At 39.7% G+C, this 16,565-nt stretch overlaps 2 protein-coding genes across 2 annotated transcripts; one reads left to right on the forward strand and one right to left on the reverse strand.

Moving 5' to 3' along the window:
• Positions 1–271: 271 nt before the first annotated feature.
• Positions 272–4,780, reverse strand: LOC103375966 (ras-related protein Rab-39B-like). Its single transcript, XM_008306283.1, has 4 exons — positions 4,557–4,780; positions 3,117–3,349; positions 2,060–2,330; positions 272–1,315 (listed from the first exon to the last, which is right to left on the reverse strand). Exons 2-4 carry the CDS (start codon positions 3,329–3,331, stop codon positions 1,160–1,162), a joined length of 642 nt encoding a protein of 213 aa, XP_008304505.1. The 5' UTR covers positions 3,332–3,349; positions 4,557–4,780; the 3' UTR covers positions 272–1,159.
• Positions 4,781–6,132: 1,352 nt separating this feature from the next.
• rab38c (RAB38c, member of RAS oncogene family) lies at positions 6,133–11,919 on the forward strand. Its single transcript, XM_008306284.1, has 4 exons — positions 6,133–6,432; positions 7,106–7,236; positions 9,858–9,995; positions 11,647–11,919. Exons 1-4 carry the CDS (start codon positions 6,240–6,242, stop codon positions 11,806–11,808), a joined length of 624 nt encoding a protein of 207 aa, XP_008304506.1. The 5' UTR covers positions 6,133–6,239; the 3' UTR covers positions 11,809–11,919.
• The last annotated feature ends 4,646 nt before the right edge of the window (positions 11,920–16,565 follow it).

Genomic DNA, 16,565 nt, shown 5'->3' on the forward strand with positions numbered 1-16,565 from the left:
AGCCCTGTCACTGAATGTGATGATGTTGATGAGCTTAAATGGAAAAGTGAGGAATCGCCAGCCACATAACTGCTGTGAAAAGACATTAGGAAATAAGATGAGAAATAAAACAAATGTTTTAAAAAAAAAAAAAAAAAAATAAAAAAACATTAGGAAATAAGATGAGAAATAAAACAAATGTTTTAAAAAAAAAATAAAAACGTGTGGCTATGACATAAAATCTAAAAGTAAGAATATCTATAATATAATACACACGTTTCACAATTTCTTGTTTCATGTATTTTACACAATTTATTCACATGATTCATTATGTTTGTTGTTTTTTTTTCATTATTATTTGATTTGGGGTTCCATACAAAAAGCTTTAGGGTTGTGTCTTACCTGTTTCCGTAAACACACACTGGGTGCCCACCAGACTGATAAAACTCTTGCTATGATCGGGTCATAAAGGCCGTCAGAGAGCAGCTACAGCACGTTTTCCTTCCAGCATTGAACATTTTCACTGTGCAAACTCGTTCTTCAGCAGTCGGATACACAAAACATGACAGCGCCTCAAACTTTGGTTCAACTGGAGTACGTTTTCTTTATCCTCCGCCCTCTTTATGCGTTAAGCCACTCAGATTTGTAGCACACATGTACAATCAGTCAGTGAGGCTGTTGCTCCACACAAGGTTGCAATATATTATACATGAAAAGGAGAGAGGTCGTGGCTCAGTCTTGGCATCACTGATTCAGATTTAAATGAAACTCATGTCGACGCATGATTGAACGCACACTACACTGACAGTCTTTTAGAGATGTGAGGCAACAACAGAACCAGCCACTGCAGTATAACTGTACACATCAGGAAAGGCCAAAAGTGGAGTAAAGCTAAGGTGTTCGTAACAGCTGCAAAGACAGCAGGGTTATTACAGCTACACACACATGCACACAGAAAAGTGAGGAGTTAAGATGCTTCTTGTGCTTCTACACCTGCTAAGAACATCGACAAAGTGTCCTAATTTTGGACAGAGCCATGAACAGGCACCCGAATGATAAAATAATGTCTTATATATAGAAGTAAAGTGTGTAACTGAGCAGGGGAACATTACGAGTCCCAAAAACTGGACTGAGAGCAGCCAAACAGGGATCTTCTACAAATGGAGTCCACTTGGGTAAATCAGCAGAAGCACTGCCGGCTGCCCTTGGTGACCTCCTCGGAGGAGTGGACGGTGTTAGGAACAAATCCGCTCTTGACACCCTCCCAGCCGTCCTGGATCTTGATGTCCCCGCTCCGTACCAGCTCAAAGATTTCCCTCGTCAGGTCCACAAACGCCTGAAGTCAAAAGCAGAATTGGAGATTGTGAGGGATCAAAACTCATAAGTACTTGCCAAATCATTAAATGGTCAAATAATGTCGAAAACTAAAGTTCCAGCTTCTCAAGTGTCAACGTTTGTTGCTTTTGTTTATCCTTTACGATAGTAATCAGAAACTTTTTAGTGTTTCAGGCTGTTTTTCTGAGAAAACATGCAGTTTGAAGACATTTGTGTGCACTGTAAGAACTTTAGATGGGCAAATTGTTGGTTCTTATACATTATTTTCTCAAACCATTAATTAATAAGAAGCATCACGATTGTCAATTTAATCGTGTTAACTTGTTAGAATTATAGAATGGCTGAAACTGGTGGCTGATATTTCATGTGAGACTTATTTTGCTATTAGGTCCGTTGCTGCTGTTTCCTTTTCCAAAGACAACCTTTGACCGGGTTACTTATTTCACCATGAGCCTTATCGGAAATTTATGTTTATTATGTGCTGAAAAAAAAGTTTCTGTTTCTTATTCCAAAAAGCATTTGCACAGATTACCTGTAAAATCAAACCTAGTAAGTTCATTTGAACAAATTAAGTTGATGTCTGAATTTATTGCAATAATACATTTTGTGGATTAAAACATTGGCACCTTTTTGATCAATTTAGTGAAAGTTTTGGTCAAAAGTATTTGGAATGACGCCAAAAACACAATAAAAGCATCACAGCAAATTGTGTGTTGGTGAAAAAAAGACATAATAGTGTCCAGACCTTCTCCACGTTGATGGCGTCTCGCGCCGATGTCTCCACGTATCGCATCCCAAAGGCCCCTGCCAGCTTCTCGGCCTCCTGCTGGGTCACCTGACGCTGGGCCTCAAGGTCGCACTTGTGGCCCACCAGCAGGAAGACGATGCTGTGCGGCTGGACGTGGCTCTGAGCCTCCTCCAGCCAGTTATGAACGTTTTGGAAGGAGCGACGGTTCGTGATGTCAAACAGCAGGAGACCACCCACAGAGTTACGGTAGTAGGCCCTGGTGATGGACCTGAGGAGATAGATGCATGTGGGGTTGATGCTGTAAATAACTGGTAGAAAATAGTCCCCCATAAAATGCAGGATTTGCTCCTGTTTGAGTGATATTTAGCAAAAACTACAGCGTTCAGCTGCTGTAAAATGTACAGAGCCTTCTTTAAAATGGAAAAAGTTTATACATAGAAGTTAATGCAGTAGGAAAGAATGAGCTTGGACCTAATTGTTACAGATACAGGAGAGAAGTCAGAGAAGTTTTGTAGTTTCAGGGGATTTGCTGACGAACAGTAAGATACAGCATATCGCCTTCATAGTACACCCTAATCACAAAACAACATCTTTAAACGCATTTAAAAGGTGTTCAGTAGCAGGTGATGTCCTGTATTTTCATTTTTGTGGACAAATCTCACCAAAAGACCGAAACCATCAATGTGTTAGTCGGTCATTTATTTGTACTGAAGATGTGAAATGTAAAAAAAACATCACAAATGTGAACTTTTGTTTTTAAATTAGGCTAAATAATTCTATTAAGCAGCTGGGTACTGTAGTTTGTATTTTAACAAATCTTTAGTCCTCTAGTGAGTTTTTACAGTATGTATTCCAGTGTTTATAGTAATGAAAGAGCACGTATTCCTAAGTGACCTTTACTGCCCCGCCAAGGGCAGAACAGAGGGTGAGATGTGTTGGCATGAGGTCAGTGTGAGCAAGTGAAGGCTGTGGAGGGAGTGAAAGCTCTGAGTCTCACTTGTAGGTTGTTTTGCGGATATATAAAGCAGCAGCAGAGAAAGATTTCTGTCTTTACCTGAACCTCTCCTGTCCCGCTGTGTCCCAGATCTGAAGCTTGATCCTTTTTCCCGGCTCGATCTCCACCAGGCGGGAGAAGAAGTCCACCCCCACGGTGGGGTCGGACACCTGGGCGAAGCGGCCCTCTGTGAACCTGCGGATCAGACACGACTTGCCGACCGTGGAGTCTCCGATGACGATCAGACGAAACTGGTAGAGCCATATCGTCTCCATGTCTCAGGGAAAGAAAATCTGCAACAAAGAAAAATCACCCACTTGGTCACTCACATCCACATCAGGGCTTCAAATCAAGATGCAGAGCTCATTGTCACAACAAATCCTCATATTAATGAAACAATTTAGCTTCTCATCAAAACAGAAGTTGAATATTTTTTGTTGATTACCTGACGAATTGAGTTCGAATGCATCATATTACATATTCAGACTGTTTTAACCAGTTTTGACACGGTTTTTGTGTTTTGATGACAGAACTAAAATACAAATTTGAACTCAGTGTGGTAAAAAAAAAAAACGGACAAAGTGTTGCCACGGTGCAATGCAAATTGAGACTTAAGCAAAGAAATGAATGCACTCTGTCCCACAAGACCAACTATTTTGTAGCACGTAAGCAGAATTTTGGTTTATGTAAAATTGAAAATGTGATTTCAACCTTTGCCTGCAGTTTCTTTGATGAAGCAAAGCGCTCAGAAAGAATTTGAAATCTCTGAAGTTGGAAAAGCAAATGAGATCGATGTAGAAAATCACATGACTGCATCATGTAGAATTCTAAAACTTACTTAACACTCAAATTGATGGACTTTAATTGGGAATAAAACAACAATAAATAAAACATTTTAACCTGAACACACCTTTAAAGCTTCGGCAGAGTCTCTCCTCTGAATATTGTCTGTTCAAATAGACTCTTAGTTTTACATCCACATGAAACATTACATTTACCAGACAGATCCTGTTGATCACATGGATGATTCTTGCATTATGACTTCCATCATGACAAGAGTACAACAGGCTCAAATCATCTCAGCCGTGTCCATGTGATTTACAGTTGGCTGATCTAATTTGAGGGGAAGGAGGGAGGGGGTGGCCACTCCTCTCCAACTCAATAAACAGTGGCGTAGTCAGCCCCCATGTGGATAGTAAAGTGGTTGTTATACAGCAATAACACACAACGAGGCCTTGAAGCGAGCCAGAAATAAGCTTAAGGAAGAGATAGCTGCTGAACATGACAGATAGGAGGCAGCTTTGGAGAAGGCCTCCAATGACACCCATAACAAGATATCCAGGAATAAATAATAGGATTAAAGTGAATCATGAGGCCCAGCCCTCTAAGCCTAATGAACATGCTTTACTTTGATGCAGAACATTCCGGGACAAGAATGAATTTTTTTTTTTTTAAATAATAAAATAAAATAAAATAAAAAAACTGTAAATGATGACCTACCTTAAGTTCAGAGCTCAGTACCTGCAAAAAACAAACCCCATATCGATGATTGTGTCTCCTGAAAATGACCCTCCAGACTAGCAGCGGTTGTGTTGTTGCTCACACAAATAACCCGCCAACAACATGCAGCACATTAACCAGGCCTCCTGTCCAGCATCACTGACTAAAGGCTTCAAAAAACACACGGCTGAGTGTGAAAATGCGAGCCGCTGCTTCATGTGAGCAGGACTGTTGATATATCCGTGATGATCCGCTGATGAAATGGCAGCAGGACACAACAGCAGCATCGCGCACACATCTCCTCCTCGCCCTCATCAGCACCATTACCGTAACTGCGCGCACAGCAGCGCAGCGACGATCCTCAGGCTGCTGCATTCACGGACTGTAGGAGTAAAATACTGTAAACACAAGGTGAGCGCACACGAATATGATCCTTTAATCAGATTCTGCTTACTCAGTTTTTGATATTTGTAATTTCTGTATATTGTTTTTTTCCCCCCTAGATGTGATACTTTACTACGATAACTTTACAAGATTAACCCATAATTCTAAAATTCCATCCTGTTTATTATTCAACATTTAATCCTTAAAAAAACAGAAAAAAACAAACAAAAAAACATCCAGCTTGATGTTGTACTTTAACATGAACAGACTGTAAATAAGAAAGTACACTGTTATGTGAAATTCACTGGCGATAATTGATTGGACGTAGCATAAGAAACACATTTTAACCAGAGCAGGTGTCTCGTACTTCATATTCATTTTACCCTAAAATAACTTGAAAATAGAGCAAATGTCAGGTTAAGATCTAAAAACAGCTGGGCAACAGAATGTTCCAAGATCCTTACAAAACAAAAATAAAACAAACAAACAAACAAAAACCATTAATATAAATGTTTAGATTTATTATAATTAAAATAAAAAAACAAAACTTTAAATTAGTCAAAAATATCGCCAAAATCAATAACACTGAAGGGTTTTGGCCACAATATTTATATTAATTAGGTTAAGTTGTATAAATTATAATACCATAGTGTCCAACTTAATGATTACATTACTTAGGTTAATCTCCACAATTAATAACACACTAGTTTCTCAGCCTTAATATGCATTGTAGTCAGGTTTATTTTGTTTATGTTGCATTGCATTTCTTTTAATTATTCATTAATTTGACATTTGTTTATTTGTATTGTTGTTATAATTGTATTTTTTTCATTAGCATTTCTAAAGTAAAAGTTTTATGTTCTAAATCATGTCTTTTGTTATCTTAAGTCACCTAAAATTTGCTGATAGCATACGTAGTAATAGGGAAAATTTCATACTTTTACCTCAGTAGAAGTGTGATTCCCATGTTTACGAGGAGCCCCTGAACGCACCATCAGTTATGAACAGCTGGAGTTTGCAGCTGAGAGAGAAGAAAGCGGATCCACACTGTCCTGTGTGATAACTCGGCTGGACTCTGGTGGCTGCAGGCGCTTGTCACCGCTTCTGTCTTGACACAGGACCATTAGATTTATTTTATTTTTTTTAAACTGCGCTAACCTGAAGAAATGTCCTTCTAACAACAATTTCAACTCCAACACTTTGCTCCAATTTTGTTGTGATACCTGTGCACCAGCATCCCTCTCAAAGTCTTCCTCCTTCTACTGAGGATTTTTATATCCCTCCTGCAGAGCTGCAGCCATGCAGCAGGAGCTTCTTTTCAAAGTGCTGGTCATCGGGGACCTGGGAGTCGGAAAAACGTCCATCATCAAGCGGTACGTGCACCAGATCTTCTCCCAGCACTACCGAGCCACCATCGGGGTGGACTTCGCCCTGAAGGTGCTGCAGTGGGACAGTGACACCGTGATCCGGCTGCAGCTGTGGGACATAGCAGGTCTGTCAAACTTTACCCACCATACATCCCTGTGTACAGGCTTAAACATCAGCTGATGGAACAGTTGGTGTGAGCTTTGGGTTATTTGGAAACAAAAGCCTTTTGTGTCCTGGGAATCAGATTTGTACATTGATTTTTGAAAGCAGATTTCAAAATGAGACACAAACATCATGTCATAAAGCACTTTTTTCTGAAAGTCTTTTTTTATTATTATATTTTAATATATATTCTTGCACTTTAACAAAACAAAACATCTTGCTGCACTGGAAAATAAAAAATATCACTACTGAGGGATCTTTTTTTTTTTTTTTTTTTAGCTCCAACAACTCACTGGTAGGTCATAAGAATTTTTTTTTTTAAAGACTTGATACGGACAGATTTCCTCCCAGTGAGCCAGTGTGTGTCTGTCCACTGCATGCCTGGGTCCCTCCCTGTCATTTAATGCCTGGTCGAGGAATGTAGATCTTGTGCCTGGCTGTGACTCAAGTGATCCCATGCTCATAATATCAGTCACATGATGGCAGCTACTGTAGAAAATACACACACACACACACACACACACACACACACAGTTGTATTTGTCACTAATGAAGCGTGCTGCTGAGTTGATTAGATTTTCTGGACTTTACAGCAGCATGTATGTGTGTGTCTGATGGCTGTCCTTGCGTCCCAGGACAGGAGCGCTATGGGAACATGACTCGTGTCTACTACCGGGAGGCGGTCGGGGCTCTGGTGGTGTTTGACGTGACAAGGGCCTCCACGTTCGATGCCGTGCTCAAGTGGAAGGACGACCTGGACTCGAAGGTCAGACGAGTGCAGCTGAACCACATCAGAAGCACAAACTGAGGCCTTTCTTTACACTCTGTCATTAAGCCTTATCAAAGATGGAAACTTCCCACCATACCTGCACAGGTCCAACCACACACCAGCATGAATTGTGTCAACGCTGCAGAAAAGGATGAAAAATTGTTTTCATTGTACAACTAACAGCTGTTTATGGAATAATTATGTGTTGGCAGATCTGAAGACCAGGGCTTCATGGAGAAAGCAAAAAAATCATTTTAGTGTTCAACAATTAAGTACAGTTGTTACTAAGGAGGCATAAGACGAAATGATGCTTCATTGGGTGGTACATTAGAACTTCTTAAGGCAAAAGAAGACCTTTTACTTGCGCTAAACTTGATTGGAAATACAGATTTTCAGTCCTCATCAGGTTAAAAGGACAGACAGAGAACAAGCCAGACAAATAACAGCCAACACTTTGTCAGTTGAGGCCAATAAAGGACCAATTTCACAAAAATAAACCCTGATAGTGGCTCAGATCAAACCAATACTCTAAATTCATCCAAATTTAACTGTTGTACAAAGTTGTTTCGCCTTCGACTAAAGCAGAACAGGATAAATGAAGATTTTAACTACAAACATCAGCTCCAGTAGGAAACTAAAGCCTCCTTGTTATGAGGACTTCATACAAACAGGGTTTATCAAAGTATGTAACAAATCAAAAAGTCCCTAATTTTGAAAGAATGCGACTGCAGTCAATTTCCATTCTACAGTATTCTCAGAAAATCACAATTTATGAGCTCTGTTTTCATCCGTTGGGGCTGCAGAGTTTTACTGCTGACACGCAGCTCTTCGATCTAAGTTAGTCTGGGGTCAGAGGCAAACTTTTTAGCCTGAAAATAAGTCAGTCTTTATCTTTAAACTCCTGTAAGAGTACATTTTCACCTGTGTCCCAGCCTGAAATGTCTTTGTGAACCTGGCTTCACGGGAAGCAAGAATTAGAAAGCACATCCCATCATCAATATTGAACGCAAACGCAGTGATTCTGTGTTATTCTAACCTGCTGCACCTTTAGATTGATATTCATGGGGAGAAAACTGATGGTGCTACTCTGAGATCCAGCATATTTCTAATCTTATCAATATTGCCATTATGGAAGAGATGATTTTTGATAGATTGGCTTTAACTTTATTTATTTTTAGGGCGTATATCGGTGAAGTTGCTGCTTATTATAGATTAAATATCCTTTTTTTTATAGTGGGATTTGCCTTCTGATTGGCTAAATGTGTACAGCCTGTTGGACCTCTTACTCTCTTGTGTACGAGAAACTTTCGGTGTGCAAGAGTTCTCACAGTTTGAAACGTCTTAAAGTGTCTGTTATATGCTATTTGTCTGATTGTCAAAGTTTTCTGAGCTCCTCTAACACCAAACATCTCTGACACTGGATCTAGGGAGGCTTACAGTTTCAGCAAAGGTGTCCATATGCTTAAAACAGAGATGTTTGCATAACATGCAGTTTTAAAAAAAGTCATGAAGAGGGACAAGATGTGCTAATTGTTCAAACTGGATTAGTGCCATGCACTCTCAGGAACTCTTTCCAGGAATGCACGCTGCAGCACATGTATGTACAAGCAATGGCAGAATTACTAAGTAACCACAGTAACTATGAGGGAAGTTCAAATGCTGTTTATTTTCTGCAGGTTGCTTCATAAAGTGAGGGTGATCATCAGCGTGTTGGTTTTAAAAAAACATTCAGAAGACATTAGGGGAAGGGGTTTTAGATGTTGGTCTTGTTTCTTACACATACCGAGCCCTTAAAGCAGTTGTGAGGAGCAGCTGTGTTTCAGTTTGTTTAGTCAGCCATCCTGCAAACTTGTCGTTTTTGGTTTGGTTCAGCAAAAAAAAAAAAAAAAAAAAAAAAGCCAATGATATGTCAATTTTATCCTCACAACTTGATCTGACTGTGAAAATAATCCGTTACTGCAGATTTAGCTCTCCAAAACTATTACTTATGCAACTGTAAAGTGCACACCTGAATGAAAGAAGAATTTAATGAACAAAATGTGTCTGAAACTATGGTCCCCATTGTGTTTCACCTTTCTCTGTGTGATCTAGAACTAGTTCTTCTTGAGCATATTGACACCTTTATGTTTAGATGTTAAAGCCAGAGTGTAAGACTTTACATATAAGTTAACATCTGTTACATCCAAGTCTTTCAAAAATAAGTTCATGCAGTACTGATTAAGACAATCAACAGCAGACAAAGCTCCCTATATTTTGCAGTATACCACAGTTTTAAATCTCCTTTTGGTGGCAATAATTCCTCACTGGAATATCAGCAATGACTGGATTGTCAGAGCTGAAATGGGAAGCAAATACAACAATGGAGATGGAGTAACCTGCAGCAGCTACAAGCATGCCGGAGCCTGTGGCTTAAAAAAACTAAAACAATATCCAAGAAAAGAAACTTGGCATTTAAAGGAACAGTCTGAAAACAATCAGACATACATTAGAAATTGACAGTGTCTGTACATGTTTAAAGACAAGGTATTTTTGCAATCAGTTTCTATATGGTTAAATTTGCCCTCGACTGTAGATATGTGATTCTACCATCATGTAACCCGACTTTCTTCTTACCTAAGGTGACCCTGAACCACGGGAAGCCAGTTCCAACTGTACTCTTGGCCAACAAGTCAGACCAACTCTCTTCCCAGCAGCCCAAACTCGACTCCTTCTGCAGGGAGAACGGCTTCGTCGGCTGGTTTGAGACCTCTGCAAAGGTACACGAGAGGAGACGTGTCTCTGGAGGCGATCACTGCAGCTTTCTAAAATGTTCTCCACAGATCATTTAATGTACCAGTGATTTGTGTGCAAATGTGGGCCAGAGTCATTAAAGGTTAAGGGCCTTTTCTGATTAAACCCCAAATAAAACGAGCAGTTCTGTGTCATAAACGGGACGGACTTGAGGCTAGAATACTTAAACAGTTCACTTATCTGTTCCAAACATCATTTCTTACATTCAGATTAACTACATTATTTGAGGGGGAGTAAAACAGTAGCCGAGTTATTAGAATAGAGGCCCACCATTAAACCAAATGATTCTGAAAATTTCTGCAGGGTGTTTCACTGTAGCCGCTACAAGCCGGAGACCTTTATTTGCTCTGTTCTGAAGAGACAAATGGAGGAATGCCAGCAGTCTGGTGTGAATTAGACTTCTGACTTCTGCCCTGTCTAATGAGTTACACACCAGAGTGTAAGTCAGATACAGCTGTGTAGTTGAAAGTGAGCACGGTGGCTCAGCAGACAGGTCGGCATAAAAAGAGATGCGGGGAGTTTCTGACAGACGGTGTGACATGTGTTTAGTGTCAACATGGAAAGCTTGGACTTAAAACTCTGAGCATTCAAGCAGCTTCTGGATGTTTTTGGCTTGTTTTTCACTACAATATAAAGTCCTGCTCCTCTATGGAAACAGCACCACCATGGCTAAAACTAGAAAGAACTTCAAAAATGTCTTTTGTGCTGAAGATGAAAGTAAAATTGAACTTCTTTGATTATATATTTGACAAAAAATGACAAAAAATGACAAAAAATGTACGTAAAGCATTTGTTCAAGTGTCCATAGATGTTTCCAGTACTGGGGGGGAATGGTAGCTCTGAATACTAAAGGTAATTAATTACTTAAGCTTGTTAATTAGTTTTCAGGGATGTCTTTAATCTTCTCTGTGTAAACACAGCCTGCAGTTGAATCCATTTCTGCTGAAAAGTCAGAATTTTTGTCACATGACTGTTGGTCACAGCTGAGTGACTAATGACTTAAACAGTTGCGACTCGGACCACAGAATTTTTAGTTTTTTACACAATGTGTTTATTCCAATTGTGGTGTTTTTGGTTTTTAAAAAAATGCTATTGTGACATGCAAAATGAAGTGATTTTGATTCAATATTGGGGCTGCCCTGAGTCAGCTGGGATAGGCTCCAGCCCCCCCGCGACCCTAGTGAGGATTAAGCGGTGTATAGATAATGGATGGATGGATGATTAAATATCCCAAGTTTAAGCTTGGATTTAGTTCATGGTCCTGACAAAACTGCACATCACACATGGTTAGTGGAAAAAAAAAAAACATTAAAAAAGCTAACAATTGTTTTTGTGTTTACAGTTTCTGATGAGTGGTATAATTTTGGTGACCTTTAAAAGATAACATGCCTTTCAAACCTGCTGTTCAGTTTTAGGGTTCAGAAGCTTAACATAAGGTATTTTTTATTAGATTCAAAGTCAGAATTTAATGGCAATCCATTAAAATGTTGATAAGATATAAAAGAAAAAATGAATCCAAATGGTAGACTCACTGACCAGTATTGCCATCTGTAGAGCAGAACCACGAGAGCAGCTATAAAATAACTTCTTTGCGTTTTCTTCTTGTCTCACCCTCAGGAGAACACAAACATCGAGGAGGCGGCGCGCTGCTTGGTGGAGCACATCCTGAGCAACGAGGAGAACCCAGGCATAGAGCGGGAACCCGGCTCCCTCGTTCTGTCTGGTTACACCAACACCACAAAGGATCATTTCAATTGTTCGTCATGCGTGAAGTGGTGACTTCTGACCAGTTGGGAAGTGAGCAGCAGTGAGGCCACGGTCACAGAGAAACGTTTGGCCCAGGGACTGTCTGTAAAGAAATCTCAGCTCACAGCGATCAGTGAAGAAAAATATAAAGATAAAGATAAAGATAAAGATAAACTTTATTCATCCCGAAGGAAATTGTTTTGCCAGAGTACAGTTAAAGCAAGCAAAACAGTTAAAGTAAAACATGTAGATCTGCAGTGCTCATACGGGAGGTCAACATCTGGCACACAAGAGAATGAAATTTTAAACAGATTCTTAAAAAGTCTTAACTTAACTTTTGAAAATGTTCTAAATAGTTAAAAGTTGTAGAAAGATCATTAGACATTAAATGTGATCTGTATCAAACGGATACGTCAACCTTTTTTTAAGCTATAGATATTTTATTTCGCAATTATGGAGAAAGCTGTTTGTTTATTTCATCCTTTTCAGCACAGAAAGTCAAAAGTAATATATTTTTTGCCTTTAGAGGTATTAAAAATGTCTTATATATAAATGAAAACATCCAAAAATAACATTTGTACAAGAAATGTTTGCACATACAGTATACTACCTTCACCTACTTGCTTTGAATATATCTGACATTGTGACTTTGACATTTGGCTGAAATAACAGCTCCCGGTTGTGTTTTTTCTTGCATATTATCTGAGAAAAAAATAAACAAACCAAACTTTTTCATTTTTGCCTGAACTGGGAACACACACATAAAAGCATTAATCTTCCTCATATTATTTTGTCAGCCCATCTTCATATATTCTCCTGTATTAAGCCATCAGAAGCCTGTTGTGCATTTTTATCAGTGTTTAATCATTTGTGGCTGTTAGAAATACAGCTACAGCCAGTGCTTACAAAGAAATGTTCAGAGTTTTGGGCAGGAACTCTTTTTTTTATGTGGCAAATTGTGAGAATTTGAACCCAAACTTAAACCTACAATTGCAAGACAGTGTCTCTATGCACACAGTCCACACACTGGAGTGTGGCTCAGATTTAACTAAGCAGTTCCACACATTCATGTCTTTAACTGTCTTAAACTGGAGGATGATGTTCAGATACACTGAGGAGGTTTATCTGGTACCCCAAGAAATGAACAGGTTATAAAATGAGCAAATGTATAATCTCTAAAGGTTTGATACAGTGGAACAGCGCTGAGATGTGGGCAACACTGATGTGTGGCATCTGAAGGTTACATCCTGCGTATTCACATGGTAGCATGTAAAAATATTTTCTTTCACGCTGCATCTTGAATTGATGGAGTGGGAAATCTGTTCTCGCATGCTGCTGAGAAAAGCACACAGGCCTCCTTTTGCAGTCAGAAATAAACATAAATGCTGTGGCGATAATGGAGGAGAGGCTGTTTAGCAGATATGTCCATTAAACAGACCATTCAATTAGTTGATCAAACCTAAAGGCTATTACTGGATTGAGGATTTCTTTAATTAGGAACAGCAGTAAAAACGCAAACCAGTTTAGACAGCTCTGGTTCCTCCTGTCTTTTCACGGTATCCACTTTAACAGTATGCAGTGTGTAATAACTGACATTTCCTTTCGAAAGTAAACGTGAACATCCTCAAAAGGTGGATATTTTACTCCGGATATAAATAACTCTCATTCAAAGCCGACTCACTGTCAAACTGTTGGCTCCATTGTTGACGTGAGGCATTTTCTTCAACCCTAAAATCAATTTCTTGCCAGTCAAAAACATGGCATGTGCTGCTCTTTTTCTGCACGGCAACGACAGCGCGGCCTGCTTTTGTTGAGTCCGCCTCGAGTGTTATTTGAAATTCCATGTTTTCAAATTAGGCTTTATATTTTACTTCACCCCCCCCCCCTTTGATGTGTAATAACTCGGCCTTGTACGGCAACACATTTGTGAGCGCTTTCTCCGAGGACCAGACTGTACATGCAATAAATAATGTATTCGCGGTGCCGTGTAATGTGCCGTATGTTTTCTGCAATGTTCATCCAGGATCTTTGCATTAATCCACAGACGTGTCATACAGAGAGACACGTTTTTCCTTCAAACAAATAATCAATTAATGTGCCGCTATTTTTAGAATAGACTAATCCTGTATTATTTGTGGCTTCGCTCTTGTGAGGATTTACTGCTTTTCTCTGTTTTATGTCAAACTGAATATACGCCAGAGATCTGTAGACTTCACCTTCTAGGAGACGGCGATGGACATGTTTTTTGCATTTTGCGCATTTTATAGACAGAACAGTTAACTGAGAAAGTAATTAGCAGATTAGGGAATAATAAAAATAACTACTTGCAGAGCTAGAGAGCAATATATCCTAATGTGGGAGCAGCTTTCCTCCTCCTGATTGATATTGCACATACAATTGAAAGGAAAACTCAAATCCCACATTGAGGGTTATCTGGTGGCTCTGTTGTGTTGTTAGGGGCATTTTGCAGCTGTTGTTTGGCTCCACTTGTCCCCTTAGAAGGAAGAGTTACTGCAAATCAACACAAAGTTGCTCTGAGTGATCACCTTTATCCTACAATGAAACATGAATGATACATGCTATGGTCTTCATAGTCACCAGATCACAACACAGTTAAGCATCTATGGTAGATTTTGGATTGATATTTTAGATAAATCAGAAACAGATCAAATATCCCTTCAGTAGACTCTCACAGACTTGGAAAATCAATGCCAACGAAACTTGTCTGGCAGCATGTAGAGGCCCAACACCTTACGATGACAGTTTATGTTGGTTTTTCCTTTCATTTTTCACTTGACTATGTGTGACAAAAAAATCAAATAAAGATGCCATTTAGTGTCACAGCTGGTGCAGAAGTCAATGTTAAAATCATTTTTTAGCTGCGTGAATGTTTTTTGAGGTTCAAGAGGATGTTGTCAAATGCTTTCTGAGTAATATAGTTACCCAGGAAGTGTCTCTAAGTACACTGAACAAAAATAAAAATGCAGAATGCAAATTGCGTTCTTTTCCGACTTAGAGGAAAAGTTAAAAATCTCACTTCTATTGCCATGTTTAGAAAAGGGTTAAATTCACCAAATTGTGCATAAAAAGCTTTCGAGCTGTTCAACTGGCGACACATTTTCTACCATTGAGTTTGATTGTGGCTTCAAAGAACACTAATCGGCTGATGTGACCAGTAGATGGACAATCCTTTGACCAGTCACTGTAAAAGTCCACCTTAAAATGCAAACTTATTCAAATGATAGGATGCCACAGGTAACAAGAGACAAAACAGAATAGGCTGGATGCTGGCTTGCCAGTTAGGACGCTTGAACGTCCACAATGCAACCGTTTGTCATCTAAGAAACCGTTTCAGACTGGACAGTAGGACAGATGATCTGTGATGCTCTGGATGTCTGTCAACGTGATCTAGTGAACTAAAAATGTCTGCCAACTTCACCAAGCCCTTCAGGAAGAGCCATGACACCTCTTCTCCATCTGCACAGTATGATTTTGCTGTTTTCGTTATGTTGTAGAGATGTTGTGTGGTGGAACAAGAAAAACGTTCTCCATTATATGTTAAAAATAATGGATAGAATTTCATAAAACTTTCAATTTTGTTGGGCATTTCTAGGTTTAACTTTATCAGAACATTGTCCTGTGACCTGTAGGAACCTCATGATCCCATATCTAACATGGAATATCATAAGACACATAATGGGAATATTGTTGGATTTACACGGATCAAACTCCTGGGAAATCATTACACAAGAAATGTGTGGATTGTCACTGTTTTATAGGGTTTTCAACCACAAGTTATCTTTATAAACTGTGGGGTCAAGCCCACACTGAGGTGCTACACTCTGATTTCATCAGATCACACTGTAAACCCATAAAATGGACCGAACCACGAAGGATCACTGGGACTCCTAGTTAAGCATCACACAAATGAAACATCTCGTGTTGTTACCATCATGGATTTTCCTCCCTATGTGTCCACATTTCATTGGGCGGCAGATAATCAGGGAAGTGTTCGCACATCACACGCTCGAGCACATCCACATATATGCACCAAGGTGACGAACCAGCTGATGCCTTTGAGAAACTCGGGGGCAGCCTTCTGCTTTAAGATGCCCTCCCCCGGACCCGAGAAGTGGCCCAATCGCCCTCCTTTCCCAGTCACCTGATTCATGTACTGCCATTTTACACACAAGTTTGACTGACTGACAAAAAAAAAAAAAAAAAGAAGGGGAGAAAAAAAACGGAACTGGCCTATCCGCAACCTCAGCAAGAGAAATACACCCTTTTGTAAGAAGATTAAAAAAGACTGAGGATAAAAATCAAAGCGGCTGAGGTTTAGATGCAGCCAGCGCGGGGTGCTGTGTGGATCAGAGGAGGCGTTTGCGCTCGGATCTCTGCGTAGATTCACAGGAGAAAAACCGGGTGAAGAAGAAGAAGAAGAAGAGGGGGGAAAAAAGGTTGGAAAAGGACAATGCTGTTTTTATATTGAGAGATGAGTCTTCAGCCATAAGGGGGATGCCGCATAGATTTAACAATCATCACCGGCGCGCTTTCGATTATTGACGCTATTTCGGATTCAGCCCTCGTTCAGACGCACCCCGCCGGCATCTCACCCTTCAGCGGCATCTATTTCAGGGATACAACTATAGCGCACTGTCTTATTATTAATAACCAGCGTTGGATGCAGGCCGATCTGACAGATTTTTTCCTTCTTTTTTTTTTTTTTTTTCCCTCCTTTTTACGCACGGCTCTCCATCCGTCCCTACAGCTGGCCTGAATTTTCCACCTGG

Source organism: Stegastes partitus, unplaced genomic scaffold, assembly GCF_000690725.1.
Source record: "Stegastes partitus isolate 25-593 unplaced genomic scaffold, Stegastes_partitus-1.0.2 Scaffold3640, whole genome shotgun sequence".
NCBI classification, from domain to species: Eukaryota; Metazoa; Chordata; class Actinopteri; family Pomacentridae; genus Stegastes; species Stegastes partitus.

Coding starts and splice junctions, on each gene's coding strand:
- LOC103375966 (XM_008306283.1), bottom strand. CDS start 3,331: ATGGAGACGATATGGCTCTACCAGTTTCGTCTGATCGTCATCGGAGAC. Junction 2,331..3,116: donor GCGGGACAGGAGAGGTTCAG/GTAAAGACAGAA, acceptor CTATCTCCTCAG/GTCCATCACCAGGGCCTACT. Junction 1,316..2,059: donor ACGCCATCAACGTGGAGAAG/GTCTGGACACTA, acceptor TTTTGACTTCAG/GCGTTTGTGGACCTGACGAG.
- rab38c (XM_008306284.1), top strand. CDS start 6,240: ATGCAGCAGGAGCTTCTTTTCAAAGTGCTGGTCATCGGGGACCTGGGA. Junction 6,433..7,105: donor GCAGCTGTGGGACATAGCAG/GTCTGTCAAACT, acceptor CTTGCGTCCCAG/GACAGGAGCGCTATGGGAAC. Junction 7,237..9,857: donor AGGACGACCTGGACTCGAAG/GTCAGACGAGTG, acceptor TTCTTACCTAAG/GTGACCCTGAACCACGGGAA.